Raw genomic sequence first — 20621 nt, forward strand, 5'->3', positions numbered from 1 at the left:
TTAATCAGTAGTCATTAATAATTGTGCATTCTATTTATCATGTGCCATTTTCATTTTAAGTGTTTTTAATAATTTAAATGTCTCTGAATTCCGTGAGAGATGATTGAAATCATCCCGGGAAATGAATATGTCATCACGTTTAGCTTTAAAAAAATAAATAAATAAATAAACGACATATTTCATACCCCAAAGCAGCAAAAAACACTTTTGTTTAGCTGACAGAAACTACTGTTCTAGTTTTCTAACCTTGTATCAAAGCTGTCTTTGGGCATGGAATCCCAGCATGTTATTGGGTTGCGATTTGACAGAAAAAAACATCTTGTGATTGTGTGTTGGAAACTCGTTAAAACCTTTAATTTAATGTGCGGGTCTGCCATCCATTAGAAAAAAAGAAAAAAAAAAAAAAAAAAGATCACTTGATATCTTTCCATTGTTGCTATAAGAGCACTTCGTGTATAGGTAATAGCTACTTACTTTGATTTCAGAACAAATTTTGACAGAAAACCTTTAAAAAATTTCTACCACATAGCGCCTTTAAGAAATGTTCCCTACGGCGTGGGAAGTGGTTGATCAATCATCGAATGCAGAAGCTATTGATACTTAAAAATGTATAAAATTAGAGAAAGACGACACCCGACAGATGGTCAAATTGGCTTATCTGATAGTTAATATCTGTTTATCTCTCGCGGTTTCCTCTTTGGCAAACCTTTTGGGAGAGAACTCTCATTCATTAGGCGATGAAAAAATTCTCGAATGAACATATAATCTGCAGACTTTATCCATCGTCCTGAACTTCTCATCATTTTTTCTGATTATTTTGCCACTCGTGCTTTTCCTTATTATTAACAGCATGAGTGGGAGTACATTCGATACGAACTGGGTGAGAAAAAACTGGCGCGGTTTAAAGTTCTTTAATCAAGTACGAGGATAAAAAGTTTCTTCCAACGCAATCTCGTATATTTAAAGAGTGCATCTTTATAAATTTTGTATAACTCTGGAAATTTCTTGCTTGAATTTTCAATCTTGTCCTCTAGGGTGTTGACAAGAGTCTTTGTAACCAATGATGACGTTCTTATAGAGCTGTTAATTTCAATCGACGAAAGCATACCAATGGGCGAAAATACCCGCAATGAGTTATAAATAATTTATTAATAAATTTACCAAACTCGACTATGGCTCACCACTACAGTAAATTAATCACAAAGGGAAATGTTTATGGTCTTTTCTCTTGTCCTATGCAACCAACAACTGTGAAATTACTTCCGATTTACAAAGGATTTACAGCAATTCATATTGTCGCGTAGGTCCAAGGGTTAAAAATCAGACAACGTTTGTTGACATAATAATTTAAATGGCCATGTATTTCCTCCGCGTCGGTTCGCCCCAATAGGTTTAGGGCATTCAGTGATCACTGGTTTAAGAGTACACCTTTTTAATGAGAACCTTTTTTATAAGAATGTTGAGGCTGAGATAAACCAAAATAGAGCGTGCTAAGAACATTACCCAGGCTGGGAGTCAGTTAAGAACATTTTTATTTTTTACGAAAGGTTTTTGTTGTTTTTGATACATAAAAATACATGTGAAGCTCTGTCTATATTGTCCAATTAACCCAACAATAAGTGTCATGTTCATGTCCTTGTTAAAAAAAAACAAAAAAACAAAAAAAAAAATCGGTGTAGGCCAGTCACAAAATTCACTGTTACTGAGCCTCAAGCTTGGAATTTAATCGGTCAGGAACTTAGCGTGTGAGACCCGGATTTAACCTTGTCAGACTTTTTACAGCTTCAAAATTTACAGCTTGTATTCAGAGTTTGTTAATAATAAAATGTTTTAAAAATGTATATTTTACAGACACTTCATAGGAGATTTTATTTTGTTAATTTGTTAGATATCCATCAGCAGTTTGATTTGAGTATGAAATACTGATCAAAATGTACAGACTCAACAGAGACGCTGTAAAAGGGGTACGATTTGTCGATTTACAGCGAAAATCCGATTTACAGATTGTTCTATAATTTTCTGCGTAGTTCTGTAAAAAAAGAAGGAAAAATTAATGCACGCCCGGCTGGTTTGGGAGTACAGAGCAGTCATATTCTATTCTGTAATGTCGCCGTTGTACAGTTTTGATTTATGACGTTGTTACATAGGCTGGGTTCAACCTCAACGGTAAGTTTCAAGCGTTGTCATTGAGGTATTTTTATACGTGCATATATTCAAACTTTATTTGCCTGCTATAATCTTGAAATTCCTTCCATATTTTTAACAAGGTTATACAAAAAACCAATATTGTTATATGCAGGATTAAATTATTCTGATGGGAGGAAAACTCAGTAAGAGATATCGTGTCCTTCTTACGAAAGAGCGATACTACTCAAGAGAATTTTGACCAAGCAACTCGGTAGATTTTTGTAAAAGTACGATTTTAAAACGGTTTTAAAAGCCACTTTAGACAACGTGGAGGAGAGGATTGACAAGAGAGGTGCCAAACCTCATAAAGACAAGAATGGTATTAACAATCGGTGGAACATGGAGTGCAACATTCTCGTCATCGAAAATTCCACTTAGAAAGAACGAAAACCAACCTAAGATAAAGGCAAGGATCATTGAGCCAAAAATGATCACTGCTCGCTTTTGGCCGCGTTTTTGCCTCACACGCCTAAAGCGTGTAATATGTGAGAGCTGCCGACGAATTTTCTTTAGCTGTGATCGGAGGACTAGGAAAATGCGAACGTAGACCGGCGATTGCAAGGAGGATCACAGGAAGCACCACGAGGAATACGAAACAACAGTAGCTGTAGGATTGATATAGCTTATGATTGACTTTTTTTTTTTTTAAGTCTTCGTTTTGAATATGATAATAACGACCGTTTTATAACTATCCCCTATGCTCCTTTATAACTTAATCGTCTTGAGGCTAGGGCTTTTTTCCTGTGCCCGTAAAGACCTTTGTTTATGTTAAACCAATGTTTCTGAGTCGTGTAGCAAAGGTTTGTACTTTGTTAAAACGAGCCGTATTGCAATTCCGAATTAGCCTTGTTATCGTCCTTTACACTGAACGAAAAACGTATCACTGCAAGTTTCCAGGGACCAGTGATAAACCTGTTAAATAGCCAAAAAATTAATCAGTTGTCATTAATAATTTTTCAAACGGGAACTATGGATCGAAATGCAAAATCGACCATATGGCATCAGTGCAGTGCAGTGGAGCCCACTCTATTGATCATGTGCCATTTTGAAGTGTTTTTTAATAATCGATATGTCTCAACACCGTTGGGGATATTGAAATCATCTCGGAAATGAATATGTCATCAAGTTTAGTTAAAAAAAAAAAAAAAAAAAAAAAAAAAAAAAAAAAATGAAATTTTTCATATTTGGATTAAAGGAGACCCCAAGCAGCAAAATTAACTTTTGTTTAGCTGACTGAAATTACGGTTCTAGTTTTGTAAACTGATAACAAAGCTGTCTTTGGGCATGGAATCCCTGGATGCCATTGGGTTGTAATTTGAAAGAAAAAAAACATCTTCTGATTGTGTGTTGGAAAATTCGTTAATACCTTTTATTTATTATGCGGGTCTGTCATCCTCTTCAAAAACGATCACTTGATATCTTTCCATTGTTGCTCTAAGAGCACTTCGTGTATGGGTGAAAGCTACTTACTTTGATCTCAGAACAAATTTTGACCGAAAACCTTTAATTATAAAAAATTTCCACCATATTGCGTCTTTAAGAAATGTTCCCTATACGGCGTGGGGAAGTGATTAACCAATCATCGAATACAGAAGGTATGTTAAAAGGTTTTCATAGATACTTAAATGCATAAAATTAGAGAATGTATGTGAAGAAAACACCCGACAAAAATGGTCAATAATCGGCTTATCTGATAGTTAATATCTGCTTATCTCTCGCGGTTTTCCTCTTTGGCAACCGTTTTGGGAGAGAACACTCATTCATTAGGCGATGAAAAAATTGTCAAAAGAAGATATAATTTGCAGACTTTATCCATCGTCCTGAACTTCTTGTCTTTTTTTCTGATTATTTTGCCACTCGTACAATTTTTCCCTTATTAGTAACAGCATGAGTGGGAGTACATTCCATATAAACTGGGTGAGAAAAAACTGGCGCGGTTTAAAGTTCTTTAATCAAGTACGAGGATAAAAAGTTTCTTCCAACGCAAAATCGTATCTTTAAGTAGTGCGTCATTATAAATTTGATATAACTCTGGATATTTCTTGCTTGAATTTTCAATCTTGTCCTCTATGGTGTTGACTAGAGTCTTGGTAACCCATGATGACGTTTTTATACAGCTGTTAATTTCAATCAACGAAAGCATACCGATAGGCGAAAATACGCCCAATGAGTTGTGAATAATTTATTAAAGATTTTACCAAACTCGACTATGGCTCACCACTACAGTAAATGAGTCACAGAGGGAAATGTTTATGGTCTTTTCTCTTATCGCTTGCCACCAACAACTGTGAAATTGCTTCCGAATTACAAAGGATTGACAGCAATCCATACGACATTTCAGTTTTGTCGCGTAGGTCCAAGGGTTGAAAATCCGATACCGTTCATAATAATTGAAATGCCCATGTATTTCCTCCGCGTCGGTTCGTCCCAATAAGTTTAGAGCATTCAGTGATCAGTGTTTAAAAGTACACTTCCTTTTATAAGATCCTTTTTTACAAGAACGTTGAGGTTGAGACTAAATTTTAAGAACATACTAAGAACATTACACAGGCTAATAGTCACTTAAGAACATTTTTATTTCGACCAATTGTTTTTAAAATGAACAGTATAAATACGGAAAACACAACAGTCTATACTTTGATTGTCCAATAAACCCAAATAATTGATTTCTTGGTCACGTCCGCATATATTTATTGAAATACTAGAGAAGGTAGCTTACAACATCTTAAGAACTTTCCAGGTTCAAATTTTAAAACGCTCAATCTCACTCCCAAAATGAGACGTTCTTATGAAAAACATAATAATAACTAGGTAAATAAATAAATAAATAAATAAATAAATAAATAAATAAATAAATAAATAAATGTAGTCCATTGACGAAATTTCCTGATATTGAGCGGTCTCAAGCTTGGAATTCAATATTGGTCAGGAACTTAGCGTATGTGACCTCAATAGTCCAACCTCAGTTGTTCCGTTGGAGTAATGGCTTCAACAAGTTTTCAATAATCTGTCCACAAAATCCTGCAATTTCTGATTCAATAATCTGTCCACAAAATCCTGCAATTTCTGATTTTTGTCCGTCTTGCTATTTCAGCTGTTTTACAGTTTGTACTGTGGCTATTAGAAGTTTATAAAATCGCCCTTGCATAAAAAAAAAACCACAATATTCTCCCTGTAAATATATTCTTCTAGAGAAAAGCCGATGGGAAAATAGAGGCAACCTGAAATTATTGAAATGACAAGTCATGCAAAATGTGTTCGTCAAGTTAATAGCTCAACGAGCGAGAGAAATCGAAGCGAATCTGATCATGATTCAAGAAAGTATGCTATCTTGAAATTAAAACTGTAAAACACTTCCTTGCGCCATCTGGTTATGAAGATTTCCCTAGCCGTAGCCTCAAGCGATATTCCAATTAAAATCAAAATAGCAAAGGAAGACACTTAGAAAATTCATTCCGCGAGTTCTAGGAGTCATAGACACGAATTTAAATTAAAACAAATGCGCGGGTTCGCCAAACGTTTCTTCGTTTCAACTGTAACACTGTCGGACTAGAAAGTCCAAATCCATAAACTGAAAGACAAGGTCATTTACGAAGAAAATGTATCACAACTTACCTTCTTTATTTGGATCTTGCATTACCAATGTAACTTAAAATAAATGTTAAAACATTTCCAACGTCAATTAAAGGCTGCTTTGCTTCTTGCTAGTGGCTTGTTCAGCTAGAGGTTCGACACTACTGTCATTTGCTTCAAAAATTAGTGCTCTCTAGCATGCTAGCCAACCTTGCATCTTATGTTTCTTTGAAAATACAACTGAAGTGAAGTTTTGTCAGCTTTCATACTAGCGTGCGGTTTCTTTTAATTGTAAAGAAATTGTAAAGAAGCTGACTTTTTTAAACTCCTTCGGTGAAAAAAAGAAACCAAGCTTTTATACATTATCTGAGTGGTCTTTGCAAATGCATGCATTGAAAATCAGATGCTTGATTCTGATTGGATAACAGGTTTATCGGTGACAGCAGTGGATTGAAGTTAGTTGGGGCTTTTATAAAGGGAATACATATTCAAGGTGAATGACTGGGGTGTGTTTTTATTTCATTCAAAGCCCTTGTACAATCTTGTCTGAGGTCCTTATTTATTCCCTGACAACCTTTTCTTAAAATTAACATTCGGCTTTGCAGTATAAATAAATATTCATGCTGTTTTTTCTCTATTTTATTGTCTTCTTCCCATGCCCATGAACCTCATTAAGAAGGAAATATTATCTTTGGAATCAAAATATTAGCGTGCTATCCATAATTAAACGCCAAAACAATGGCATCGCACGGGAAAAGCGAGACCCTTGCACTTCTGTACTATAAAAACATGATCGGTCATTTTTCTTTACCACGTAGATGTATAAACTGGAACTATGGAAAGAAAATATAAAAATACAAATAATAATTGCTGAAGAATGTGAGCAAACGCCGTTCAATTTCTCTCTAAACGAGAATCACACTTGAAAGGCACGAAGGCACTATTAACCATGTTTAAATTCGTCCGGCTAAGTGAAACACTATTTCATTTGGTCATGGATCGGAATTGGTCACTTGAGAGAATCTAACTGTGTTCATATTCGTAAAAATATCCATAGGACATTAAGAAAATAACAAAATAACAAACTCATGTTCTGAATTTTATTAAATTTTGTAAATTAAAATTTATATTTCTTCGATCGACGATTTTACGTCTGCCGAATTTGCGGATAGTGTCATTGGAGATTAGTATATGAATAAAACTAAAAATAGCGCAGATTTCTCCTGCCACGGTCGTAATAATTATAAAGAAAGAGCCGAGAATAGAACCTTTTATTTTCCTTTATAGGGTGAGTCAAATCAAATTTTAGTTACGAAGTAAGAGGGGTATCGAATGGCCTCATTTAATTTAAAAGTGCTCGCAAAATTTGGCCTTTGCTCGAACTGATCGCAAAAATTACATGGGTGCTCGCTTGCTCGTGCTCGCAAATTTTTTATAACTGCTCGCATGCTCGCATTCTCGTTAACAATTGCTCGAAATTTTGTTAATCCTCCTTTGTAGTTATTTTCTATTATTTTATACATATTTAAACCATAAATCAGTTATGATAGAGTTAAAACAAAAAAAAGTTTAAACATCCTTACCTCTGACTTCAGACTTTCTTCAACAGTTCAGCCTTCAACTATTGTTCTGTTTTGTAGGTGTCAGATTATTGGCTATTACTTGGCGCAAAACATTTATCCTATTATAAAAAAAGATTTCGAATTCCGGAAAATTTACGAAGTACTCGAAGTGCTCGCTGCTCGCCATCTGTATTTTTCTCAAGTGCTCGCTGCTCTCAAGAAGAATTTGACAACTGCTCGTGCTTGCAAAAATAAAAACACTGCTCGCATGATCGCAAAAGCTCGCAAAGACCATTGGATGCTTCATAAATGAATTACTTTATCTGTATCAGTCTCCAAATAATAACCGATCTCGAAAGTTTAAAAAAAGACGGCACAATTGACCAGTCTTTTATTGAAATAAACTGGCTTCGCCAAGTTTTTATCCGAACTCTCACATGAAAGAAGGTATTATTACAAAACTCTACAAGTGACTCGGGTTAAATTAAAGTATCATTTTAGGAAATCCACAGGGTACTACACGAATACATGACCCCAAGTTGTGAGAGTCGCCATTTTCCTCAGGGAATCTTACAGCTGTTTCAACTGTACTTTTGCCAGGTTCATATCATTATCTTCGTTGCACGTTGGACACAGCCGTCTTCTTTACAATGAAAGTAAAGAAAAAAAGCAAATGTATACTTAATTTATTCATTAGTTTCAAAAATGGTATTAGGTATGTCAAAATGAACTACTGTTTGCGCTTTCAAGTAAAAATGCATTCAAAAATAGTGTCTTCGAGCCAGCGAGAATTTCGCGAGACTTTCGCTCTTTCAACACTCATAAAAAACTGGCTTGAATAGCCCTTTTCACGGTTAACTCTGCTCATTTGAATTACAATGAAATCTAGCATGTATGTGAGGCAATTTCGGGCTATTTTGCAGTTTTAGCCCAAAATTGCCTCTCATCCAGGTTGAATAACATTGTAATGCAAATGAGAAAAATGAACCATGAAAAGGGCTATTGTATACAAGTTTCGTCGTTGTTTTTATTATTATTATTACTATCATCATCATCATCATCATCATCATCATCATTATTAGTATTACTATTATTATTCTCGGTTTTCACATGACGTCACCAAATTCTAAAATTCAAAACTGGGAGGCCTACAAATTTTTTTACCTTCTTTCAAGGAAAGATTACCTAAAAATATGTCTGTTCACAATTTCTTAGCTCGATGTCGAGCTTCCTTTTGAGAATAGAACGGTTTCAATTTCTGAGTTTCCATCGGGCGTGACATAAGGAGGACGGCCGTGACAGAGCTTTTCCGTATCTTAAAAATGACTCTTCGGGTGATTTTCAGCATTCTAAACAATTTAAGTTTGAGGAGAAATATTAATCTAAACATTCGAAAATTCACAAGGGCAAACAAACCTCTTTTCTGGCAAAAGTGAACTCCAGATGTTTTTTCGCATTTCCGGCCGCCATGTTTGTGGCCCTCAGAGGGACACAAACATGGCGTCTCCATACTAAGCTCCATAAATTTATGTGGAACATTTTGTCAAATAACTCGAGTACAGAATGCTGCACAGACCTGACACTTGGACATATGCCTTATTTATTTATCCTCTATACCATGTCAATTTCTTGACGTCATTCATGGAATGGTTTTGATTTTTTTTTTTCAATGGCGTGACAGTGAAAACCGAGAATTATTGTTTTTTCACGGTACCAAGCGTCCGGTAGGTAGATTTAACCTTCTCTCGTCTTGTGCTCTCTTTCAACACTGCTTTTCACTACTGAAGTTTTGGTAGCCATTTCTGATTTTATGACACTAAAAAAGTGTCCATTTGACATAGATTCCTTGGTAAACATTATGAATAAAAATTGGTTTAATTTTCCGGTCAGTCAACAATATTAAGGTGTCATCTGTTTTTAGAAACGCTTTGAAAATCCGAAGGAAAATTATCCATCAATGGAGAACGAAAACAATGGCCATATCGTCCTTAAAAGGGCTATTATAATCCACAGAAAGTATTCATTTAATGTTTTGGGGTGCGGATGGCAAGATGGAAATGGATATCAGCTTTCGTTGTGTCTAGTATTGGATGAAATTGCTAATAACATATTGTGGCTCATTTTTTCTTTAAAAATTCGATTTATTTCACCTCATTGGTGATTTAACAGCAATTTATGTATGAGCAAGGTGTTTCATATAAATTAAGGCAACTTTTGGCAAGGAGACGCTGGCTACATTTTGAACAGTTTATTATTCATGATAGTAATATGCAGAGTATCCAACATTCTCGTTCCTTAAAAAATTGAACGTTCGAAATCTCGAACTGTTTTCACGTTCCATACTTCTGTAAATATCTTCAGTCAGATTGGTTTATGTACATGGTCGGTAATGTCTCCACAGCGTGTAAAAAGGCATTTATTCGTTTATAAAACAGTCTTTGACAGACTAAAATGTCGTCTGTACTTATGAAACTTATGCACAATTGTTTTCTCATAAACTTATAAAGATACAATCATTATAACTACATGACATTTATACAACATAAATCACATTGCATGCTAGAATACAGTCAACTCTCGTTACAGCGGACACCCTCGGGACGTCCTTTAGTGTCCGTAATAGCGAGAGTCTGTAATAACGGGGTGTGAGGATCAACAGAGGTGGTGGCCTTGGGCTTGAGATTCCAGTTATTTGTGAGTTACGTGGCGACCCAAAATATCTTGTAAGAACAAGCTTATCGACAGTAGTGAATCTGCTGAGCAGTCGTTAAGAATGGAGGATGAGGGCTTGGTCTCCACTAAAGAATCTGTAAGAAAAAGGCGCAAGAGTGAAAAAAGCAGAGTCTGTTGTACAACCACTAATGAATTTTACTCGAAAATAAAAATTCTAGAAGTCTTTTGAAGTACGTTTTGACAAATGACGCACATCAGACTGCAATTCATGTTACATGCGAAGTTGATGGTGTCCGCTTCATCGAGAGTCAATACAATAAAATTATGTTTGTACCACGAAAGTGTCCGTAATTCCGTAATAGCGGGAGTCAGTTTGAGTCAAACCCCTATAGCTTTCGCAAGGATCTGGATTTTGTCCGTAATTGCGGGGTGTCCGCAAGGCGAGAGTTGACAGTAATACTAATGAGGTGACAACTTAACAAAGTGCGAAAAAAGGTGTAGAATTAGTAGATTTAGGATTGGGTTTTTTGCTACATGTACATGGCTCCCATTAACACAATTTAAAAAGTTATTTGTGTTAGCAGAGTCTTTAATAGTGAAGCAATTCACAGAACATACAACATGACAAGCCGGGCGTGTGAATATGTAATCTTGTTAATGTTTCTGAACCTGTTAAGAAATATAAGTCATGGTTTTAACTAAGCTGGCTTTTGTTATATATTGTATGTTATGTATTGTAGTTATTTGTGGAATTGTAACGTAGCAGCACATCTTCTAATATTTCCTCGCTTGACCTTCTGACTTCGCATCCCAGTGTAACCTCTAGTCTATGCTATGTTACAGAGTTGTTATTAAAGTCATTGTTATTATTAAAGAGGGATACGCTTGCTGTTTTGTTGCAGCAGAAGGCATTGGTTGGTTTATTTACAAGTTTAAGGAAAGTCCTTTAATGATCAAGAGATCCACTGAAAAAAAAAAAAAACTGCCACTGTGGTATATGTTCAATTTTCCCCTTTGATTTCCTTAAATATCGGGGAAGATCTGTACTCGGAGTAATAGCAGAAGTAAAGTTTAATGTCTTTGGCAACCAATGATTCAGGTAAGTTACCAGACCACACGTTTTTGTTTTTCTTGTCTTCACAATCCCAGAACAACCATTCCTCTGTAACGCGCATGCCCATGACAGCTTGACATTTACTGGAGTGTTTTAACAGAAAGAAAGGATCACGCGTGGGCAGTTCGATAGGCGCTTCCGCTGACCCATCTGATATACAACAAAAATACACTACAGTATCCCTGCCATAAGTACCGTCCGGGAGAATACCAGTGTGCGCGTTATCATTCTTCGTGTCTTCATCGTCCCACTTGATCCAGCCTTCACTGAAACCTGTTGTCATGGAAACCAAAAGGACAATTTACAGTCATTCAACTTTCTGTCTATAGGAGCCTTTCTTCACTTGCAATAATCATCCATGTCTTTTGTTAAACTTATCCTGTCGATGAGGATCATTCATCCTTTTCATGAATTATTTGAGTAAAAATCATTGAAAACAATGATGTGCCTTTTGGGGATGATTGGTACTGAGTTGAAAGTAACTCCATTAGCGGGCCTAGAACATAACTCCATGTAAATAAATTTAATAGGCCAGACTACAGACAACAGAAATTAGCTTTGAAAAACTCAAATGAGTCAATAAAGAAGGCCCGCGTTGCTTAACATCCATCAAGACCAACACATTTTTAGCTTATTCTTACCGTGTGGGCATTTCCCCTTTTTGTATATACAGTACTTTCCCGCCGGCCAGTCTCTGGATCCACCTTTGTTTTCTTTCACACAAAAATGCTGGGTGATCTCATTGTTTTTCTGGCGACCTTTTAAGTGAATTGGCCGTGACCAGTTACTCAGTGGACTGGTGTCCTCCGTGTTTTGCTGTAGAGATCCCTCTGACCAGCTGACCCTCCTTGATCGTGGGCACCCACTGTCCGGCATTGGTAAAGCGTAGGTCCCTCCCGGCCATCTTACTATATGAGTCAAAGAAAGAAAGTATAGTTACAATGAAGTTTTTGCAAGTGTTAAAGCGATCTCAAAGATGCTTTCTCGAACTCATTAAAGAATTGTTAAGCCAAAACAAAACAAATCACTACCGTGAAGGAGATTTAGAAATGCGATCTTAACAGACCATTCCTTAGCTGCTTTGAACCTCATTATGAAAGCGAGGGTAAGTGCAAAGGTTTTGGTATGAAAATTAGTTTTCATTTATATGCAAACAAAACTAATTTTCATATGAAAAACTTTGCAATTAGCCTCGCTTTCATAGTAAGGTTCACAGCAACTCGGAAATGGCCTATTATCATAAAATTCTTTGAACTTTGAAATTTCTCCAAGAATTATCAATAGTTTGAGAAGCTATATCAAACACTCGAAAGAGTGTTTTTACCTATTTACAAATACCTCGAAGTTGGCTGCACCTCGTTTTTCTAATCTACTTCTCGGTGTTTCGAAATCGGAGGAAACACTCTTCCTCGTGTTTGATATATTACGTAATTTATGTTGGAAGTAATTCATGCGTGTACCAAGTTATGTTACTTGTACAGGCACGTGCTTCCCAACGGATATATAACGAAATCTTTATTTTAACAGTGGTACCGTTATCACTGGTTTCGTGCTCTTCTAAGGAGCCGAGCAGTTCAATCTAAATTTCAATAAATTACAATAAAAATTATATAATAGGTTACCTGGTGCCTTATGTTAATAAGCTGTTTTAGATGTAATGTTTCCAACAGAAGATTAGCTAGTAGCTTGCTTTGCTTCAAGCTTGCTAGTGACAAACTGTTCCACCAAAATATTTAGGTACTTGTGTATTTATAGTTTTCTACAGTTTATAAAATCGGTTTTCTCGTCTCTCACCTAAGCTTGGCCAGTTAAGATCACGAAGAATCTGCGAAAATCTATGGTATTTTTTCAACTTTTCCTATCTGTTTCATATCAAAAACGAACCTTACAGTTGCAACGGTTTAACTTTGTAGAAAAAAGTACTAGAACGATTACATTAGCTGCTGAAATTTACAGACGTCAAGAAGAGAAAGGGCTATGACAAATTAGCAAAAACAACAAAAAAACAGAACAAAAATAGTTCAACTCGGGTATCTCTGGTACTTCTCTTTTTATTTCAATTTTTCAGCTGAAGATGGCCGCCATTGACAAACTAGAAGATATGTTCACCAACCGAACATCGCAGAAGCCGGGGTATGTACCTCACCAACATTTCTAGTCCCAATAGCTTAAAAACAGTAATGTTAGTTCAGTTATGTATGAAAAATCTCTTTTCCAATTTTACAGGACCCTATGGCTGCCACCAACATTTTACCTCGATCCTCCACCTTCAATGGACCCTTACGGCTTGGAAGGGAAATAGTAAGTATATAATTAAGCAAACCTTAGCACCATTTGTGTGGCTTATGTTATTTAAGGTAACCCAGAGGTTGTCTTCAAAACGAATACATTTTTTTTTTCTGTAGCTATATAATGGAGGTCCTTACCGAAGAAGTAGTTACAATCTTAATAATGGAGCGAGAAAACTGCGGTTATGAGACTGCTACGGGTGTAGCGTTTGGACATGACCAGCCTGTACTATGAGAAGTGGTACGAACTTCTTCCTAGAGCAAGAGTACCGTCCATGGCAGATGTGCAGGTGTGAGCAACGTATGACGTGAAAGTCATATTACTACTACTACTACTACTACTACTACCACTACCACTACCACTACCACTACCACTACCACTACCACTACCACTACCACTACCACTACCACTACCACTACCACTACCACTACCAGGTAGGCATAATAACCTACCGTCGATTGCATCTACCCATGAACGCACGCGCCCAAAACATGTTTTCACGTGACGTCAAACGTCTGAGTTTCAGGTGTCAAACTTTGAAGTTTTCCCGCCCAAATGTGAAGTTTTACTTCTCGACACTGATCAGTGCCACTGCTCAAAGGGAAGATGTTTTCAATCAACAAGAAAGGACGAAATTGTCAGAAAGGCGTCCCACTTTCAAGCAATTTACGTAATCAAGTGAAAGAACTTGCGCAGGGATATTCTTTTTCAGAAGTTGGGAGGAGATTACGCATCAGCAAGGGTGCAGTTTCAAAAATCGTTAAGCCGTACATCTTGACTGGAAGCACGGCTCCCAAACAGTCGAATCACGTTCGAACAGTTCCTAGGTGTACTTTCCAAGACTCTATTCTGTTCAGTGGAGACCATGGTGCAAGCAAGTGGTTGGTCCTTTGACTCCTGTCGTGTTTCCATAGGTTTTGCAGAGATTGAAAATTTTCTTCCAAGACCGTTAAAATTCACCAAACTGCGCAGTAGGTAAATGATAGTGTTGGCTTCCAAAATTAACCGCATATTAAACTGAAATGATTAAAGCTAAGCAAGCTAATCAACATCGGAAAACATCATTTACCGTGTTGTTGCCATTGTCCTGGTCTTGTAAAGTCCGTTTGCAGCCCGACCTTTGATTTTGATTTTGAGCCGTATAATTTTCGGTGGCGGTGTGGAAATTGCGCTCGCTGTTGCGTAAAACCATTGCTTCGTAATTCACCAGCATATATCAAAAACTCTTCATCTACGTCTCTGAGAAGGTCCTCGATACTTTTTCGGCTCTCCATATCAGTGAAGAGATTTTCGCTGATTTCTTGACCACGCTGACAGTGAACGGTCAAGAGAACAGAGTGAACCACACATTTGGGCGGGAAAACTTCAAAGTTTGACACCTGAAACTCAGACGTTTGACGTCACGTGAAACATGTTTTTGGCGCGTGCGTTCGCGGGTAGATGCAATCGACGGTTTTTAATTGAGAAAATGTTCATGACTTCTTTGCCAATGATTTGACATTTATTTCATACCATCACTGTTGTATTAACTGGTAAAGAGTGATAGTGTTGATCTGTCAAAATCTAAAGGCCCAATTAATTAAACGGTTTCAACATTTGCCCAACATTCGTTCAACAAAAGTTGAACGGATGTTGGGAAAATGTTGGATGAACGTCGAACAAAGTGTTGAACAGTGTTCAAATGACTTCAATACCATTCAATATTTCCAAGAACAAAGGAAATATTGTATAGATGTTGGATGAAAGTTTAAACCAATTTAAATTTGGTTCACCACGCTTTCAACAAGCTATCAACATTTTTGTGCACTTTTAACAGTGTTGAACGACCCGGTCAAACGCCCCCAACATTTGTTTCAACAACGTGTTGAACGCATGTTGACGCAAAAGATTAAACCATTTAAACGGCTTTCAAGTTATTAAAAGTGTCTGAAACCGGTGCCAGCAACTTTAAACCTAGGGAGTCGGAAGGAAAGAAGGTTATGTTATGTTATGTTATGTTATGTTATGTTATGTTATGTTATGTTATGTTATGTTATGTTATGTTATGTTATGTTATGTTATGTTATGTTATGTTATGTTTAATTTAAATATAAGCAAGGGCATAGTATTTTCGTGGGTTATATATTTGTCGGTGTGTCCTACTGGGGATTTTAATGTATAAGGACGTGCACCTTCAGCTTTTAAATGCGGCTACCTCTCCCGGAATCTGAATGAGTTCCCTCCAGGTTCACCTGGGACGATCACACCGACTGTTACTCATATCTCTTGTTGTCAATATTAATTACTGTTCTGATGTATTATGCGGAGATGAATAACAGATCCCAGCATTTACGTACCGCTCTCATATAACTGTAACTCTATCGAAGCTTCAGTGACGTCTGGAGGTTCCACGCCTTCAGGCACCATTGCAACGCAATCATATTCACCAATATCCTTCTCAGACACATTTGTGATATGCAGATAGAAATTTGCTTTCTCTTCTGTTGGCCACTCAGAATCGCCTCTACTGATTTCCTTCCCGTTGAAGTTCCAATAGATATAGGTATCGAATTTACTCACGTCACTTCCAAGACAAACTAAGGTCACATTGGAGCCCCGCCTTGCCACTACTTTGCCAGGAACTGGGACGAGTTTAGCTCTTTTACCGCTGACACCTGTTCAAAACATTACAATAGATATTCTGTAAATGAATAAAAACAGGAACCTAGTTTGGCTACCTTTTGATTTGATTTGATTTGATTTGATTTATTATTTTATTTCGTCAGCTTTATTGGACACATCAATTTCAATACAAAGATCAAGACAGAAATGCATGAAACAAAATGAATGGTGTAAAGGGTATTACGCAAAAAGGGACAACGAGACCCATGCGAGGTACAACCAACATTAAAACATATAAGAAACATCAGAAAAGAGTGTTAACCTTAAGCACGGTTGCAGGAGCAGTCTCTTGCAAGAGACCATGTGCAAGGTATGTCAATATCATAGGTGGAGTCCAGCAACAAAGTACATTAAGGGTTGATGCTCACTTTGGCTCTGCTTGTGGCTCAAAATAGGGTGCCCAGGTTTTTGCAGCAGCTTTGGACATAGGCGTACGGGCCTGGGGGACTGCAGCCTCCACAAATTCTGGGCAGCTCAGAATTTTTGGGCAGAAAGATAAAATTGTGCAAAGCCAGTTTTAAAAAAAAATCTTTTTTTTTTTTTGGAAGAGACAGATAATTTCTATTTTAACATGAAGTCGGCGTGAAAGCCAGTTAAATTCACGCAAGACAGTTGTTGCCTAACACTTGATGAGTTTCTGGTTATTCAATAGAATAAAGTTCCTCGCAGCTAGTACGCAACTTAAGCAGTTGCGAAAACAAATCCCGTAAAAAATTCAAGCTTGAACGGGAATCAAACCCATAACCTCTGCGATGCCGATGCAGTATTCTACTAACTGAGCTACCAAGCCAGCTGGTCATATTGTGAGTTCGTAATATACCCATGAAAGAAGGATGTATAAATGACTGTAAATATATGACGCATATATTTTGAACTGCGGATGAAAGATCAAATAGAAAAAAAGATCATCGCAGTTCTTAAGCAGTTGCGAAGAAGCTGCGATCTTCTATTTGATCTTTTATTCATCAGGGCATCCAGACAAACGCCATCGCGTTACCTTCAAGCCCTTGTAGGTGAACACGCCCAAAGACAAACGCAGCTGAAACCGGAATCGCACCGCCGTATTAACGCTTACTATGCGTCCACCGACAAGCTGCTATCCGAGCTTGAACTCAGGACCAGGAAATACTCTGTCCTTTGGGAAATATCCGGCTGTCACAGTGAAACACCTGATAAAGAAAGCTTTTCCCGCGTCGCTAAATTTTACAAAATCGACGGCGAGTTTCTGGAAGCCGAGCAGAAAATGTAGGCGAATTTTCGTCGTGTTCGCTGATTAGGCTACATGGCCGTTTCAGAAATACTGGAGACAATGCACGAGAATGATCAATTTGATATGTTTCCAGGGTTTTCTTATATGGTACGTATCCTTGCCGAGTGATACCTACTACATCGTGTTCTGCAGAACGATCATTCAGTGGGTTGCGCAGATTGAAAAATTACCTCCGCAGCACCATGGGGCAACAACATGTCAGTAACAGCGTACTTATTAACACTGAAAGGACAAATGCCAACTCATTGATATCTTCGGCCGTCGAAATGGCAGAGACAGCTATTCTTTTCACGTGTTTCGTGAGCTCATATGATAGATTCATATGTAAGAATATTTTCAATTCATATGTTGGCCTGTGTTGGTACGTCGTGTCACCCCCGTTCCTTTTCAACTGTTTCGTAAAAATTTGCCGGGCAACGTGCAAAAAAATGTTTTGGGGCAAATGGTTCACCGCCCCCCTGGCAAAAAAAATTGCCCGTACGCCTATGGCTTTGGATGATGTTTGAAAGATTTTAGGGTTATTGCACTGAAGTAAAAGGTTTCTTTCAAAGTCAATCGAACATTTTATATTTGGTCGGAAAGTGTTCTAAGCATAGGTGAATGAACGAAAATATGGCTAGAAAATTGTATTGTACATGCCCGACTTACGCAAAGTTTAAAATATGCGTTGTTGGAAAGAAAATCCTGAAACTTTTACACATGTAAATTATTTCTTGAGAAATGCAGGTCTTTGAGGTTCCTTTGCATCATAGTAATTATGGTCGCATTTACATGTATATTGCATAGGATGTAAAAAGAGTTTTAAAACGACAACACAGGTGGATGTATTTTAAAGATCAATCTGACTTGAAAATTGTCAAATAACAGAATAAATTTCGACCAAGAAATCCCGACATGCGGTGAAGAGAACGAGAAACGTTGTGACGCCGAGAAGGTTTACTGTCAACCGTCGACAGTCAAACCTTCTCGGCGTTACAATGTTTTCGTATCAAGTCAACCTTGCGTGTTCAGGAGCCATTTAGGTTGTTATCCAACACGTGGTTTTCTCGTGTGTTTTCACCGCAGTAATGGTCAATTAAATTCATTTTTGATTCTTTTGGAATTCTGTTTGTGAAGGGTCAAGACGGTAAGTCTATAAAAGTTGTCGATAATTAAAAGACAGGTGCGTAGCAAGAAAAATGATAATCGACTTTTTTGGTGTAAAATGTTGAAAAGCAAATAATTTCAAAGAAACGAACAGTTAACCAGCTTTCATTTGATTGAATATTTGGCAGAATTTCAGATGATGTTAATTCAGCCACCGTTAAGAGATTCGAGAGTTCCAGACAAATTATACAGTGGAGCAAAAAGCACCGTAATAGCCTTCATTCCTTAGTATATCACCCGGGGAATCAAACGTTAGTGATGTTTACCTCTGGGATTAAGGGGGTGAAATCTGTGAAGGCACCGGATAATAGTTCTTAGGCTGCTGGGATTTACAGTAGCTATAATAAGTTGTACGGTATAGGAGAACGCCGACGGAGAAATTCACCAAACGCAGACTAACTTACACTAGCTAAAGGATTTCATCTAAAGTGTTTAACCCTTTTAGCCCAAAGGGTGACAAGCACGTAATTTCTCCTCAAAATATCACAACCTGATCAAGCATTCAGCTTATGAGATAAAAGGACATCATCACCAAAGACAAAAGGTCTTGATGTTTTAACAAATACTCCTATCTAGCTCCATAAGAAAAATAAGGAAAACAGTGACAAGAATATGTAGGTTGATATTCGAGCTTAAAGGGTTAAAACGACTTTGTGCCATCTCGTACAGTATAATAAACAGTACCACCTGAAATTTGAAGTGCTGCAAAATGTGACAATTCAATGAAAACACTTGTGAACTTAGGTCCGCGGACCGTGGAAGATTCAGTTAGAAGCAGATATTGAAATAATTTGAGATTTGACTCAAATAAATTGGATGAGTAATTTACACTTTTTTTATAAATTTGCCTCGTCCAAGCGAAGGCTCCGGTAATGTTTGTGAGCGCAGTTATGCCCAAAAAAGGATTTAGGTTTGAAGTGGGCAAGGAATCTTTTGTAACGGTGGAGATGTACAGTATAAGTCTACGCCGAACGCATAAACCCTATGCCAATGGCCTCGGAAACACAACCATGAGTGTGCAAATTGATTGTCCTTTCAACAGTAGTCATTCCACTATAGCACTTTCTGTTGCTAAAGAATGCTGGAGGAAGAGAAAAGCTTTTTAAGGTAATTGTTACCTCAGAAATTTAAATGGGGTGGGCGCGGAAATCCAATTCGCAGATTTCCAACAATTTATTTTAGAACATACCCACTTTCCTTCTAATATCCGTTACCAGTTATCACCGGAGAAAGTGATTCGGAATTTCCCAAATATTAAAATCCTAACCACACGAAAACAAAACTTCTCTCTGCCAAATTCTGGAGATGGATCAAGCCGGCTAGATTCTCTGTTTCCCCGTTTGGTAACATTGTGTGCGACACGCGAAGTTTAGCTTGCAGAAACTCGCTGCTTCGTAATTTTGCTATCCTGAATCTTACCTGGTATAAATAGCAGAGATGCAAATAGCACAGCTACTACTACTGCAAAATAGCATTCCATCCCTTCTTTCCAACAATTAATTTTAGAACATACGCATATTCCTTTCAATATCCGTTACCAGTTATCACCGGAGAAAGTGATTCGGAATTTCCCGAATATTAAAACCCTAACCACATGAAAAACAAAACTTCCTTCTGCCAGATTTCGGAGATGGGTCAAGCCGGCTAGATTCTCTGTTTCCCCGTTTGGTAACATTGTGTGCGACACGCGAACTTTTACTTGCGGAAACTCGCACGTTCGTAATTTTTCTATCCTGAATCTTACCTGGTATGAATAGCAGAGATGCAAGTAGCAAAGCTTTTGCAAAATACCATTCCATCACTTCTTTCTTGAATTTGGAGATATCTGCTTCAACCTCTGCTTCTGCTTCAACCACCTCCGCGATGTTCTCGATTTGGGCACGAGTTTTAGAATGACGTTCTAATTAATTTATATGGCTTATTTGACTTGTTTCGCTTTCGGAGAAAAGGTCAAGAAAACAAGAACAAAGGGAGTGAACCCAAGAGAAGGTGGAGGGTTGGGGGAGGGGGTGTTGAGCAAAGAAAAGCAGAATTCAGTGAACAACCTATACATGCATGCTTGAGTGAAAATCGACATCTTTTTTCGCCTTGGGTAAGATGTTAAAAAAGGCTCAAAATTTACGTAATAATTTTCCAAAATTTGTAT

The 20621-nt window shown here is 37.4% G+C and overlaps 1 protein-coding gene across 1 annotated transcript; it reads right to left on the reverse strand.

The window, feature by feature from the left end:
* Positions 1-10934: 10934 nt before the first annotated feature.
* LOC146490089 (uncharacterized) lies at positions 10935-20357 on the reverse strand. Its single transcript, XM_085113864.1, has 4 exons — positions 20220-20357; positions 15735-16052; positions 11751-12017; positions 10935-11382 (listed from the first exon to the last, which is right to left on the reverse strand). The coding sequence occupies exons 1-4, from the start codon at positions 20272-20274 to the stop codon at positions 10997-10999; spliced, it is 1026 nt and encodes a 341-aa protein (XP_084969990.1). The 5' UTR covers positions 20275-20357; the 3' UTR covers positions 10935-10996.
* Positions 20358-20621: the final 264 nt, after the last annotated feature.

Source organism: Pavona decussata, unplaced genomic scaffold (assembly GCF_977016875.1).
Source record: "Pavona decussata unplaced genomic scaffold, jaPavDecu1.1 SCAFFOLD_1, whole genome shotgun sequence".
Taxonomy (NCBI): domain Eukaryota; kingdom Metazoa; phylum Cnidaria; class Anthozoa; order Scleractinia; family Agariciidae; genus Pavona; species Pavona decussata.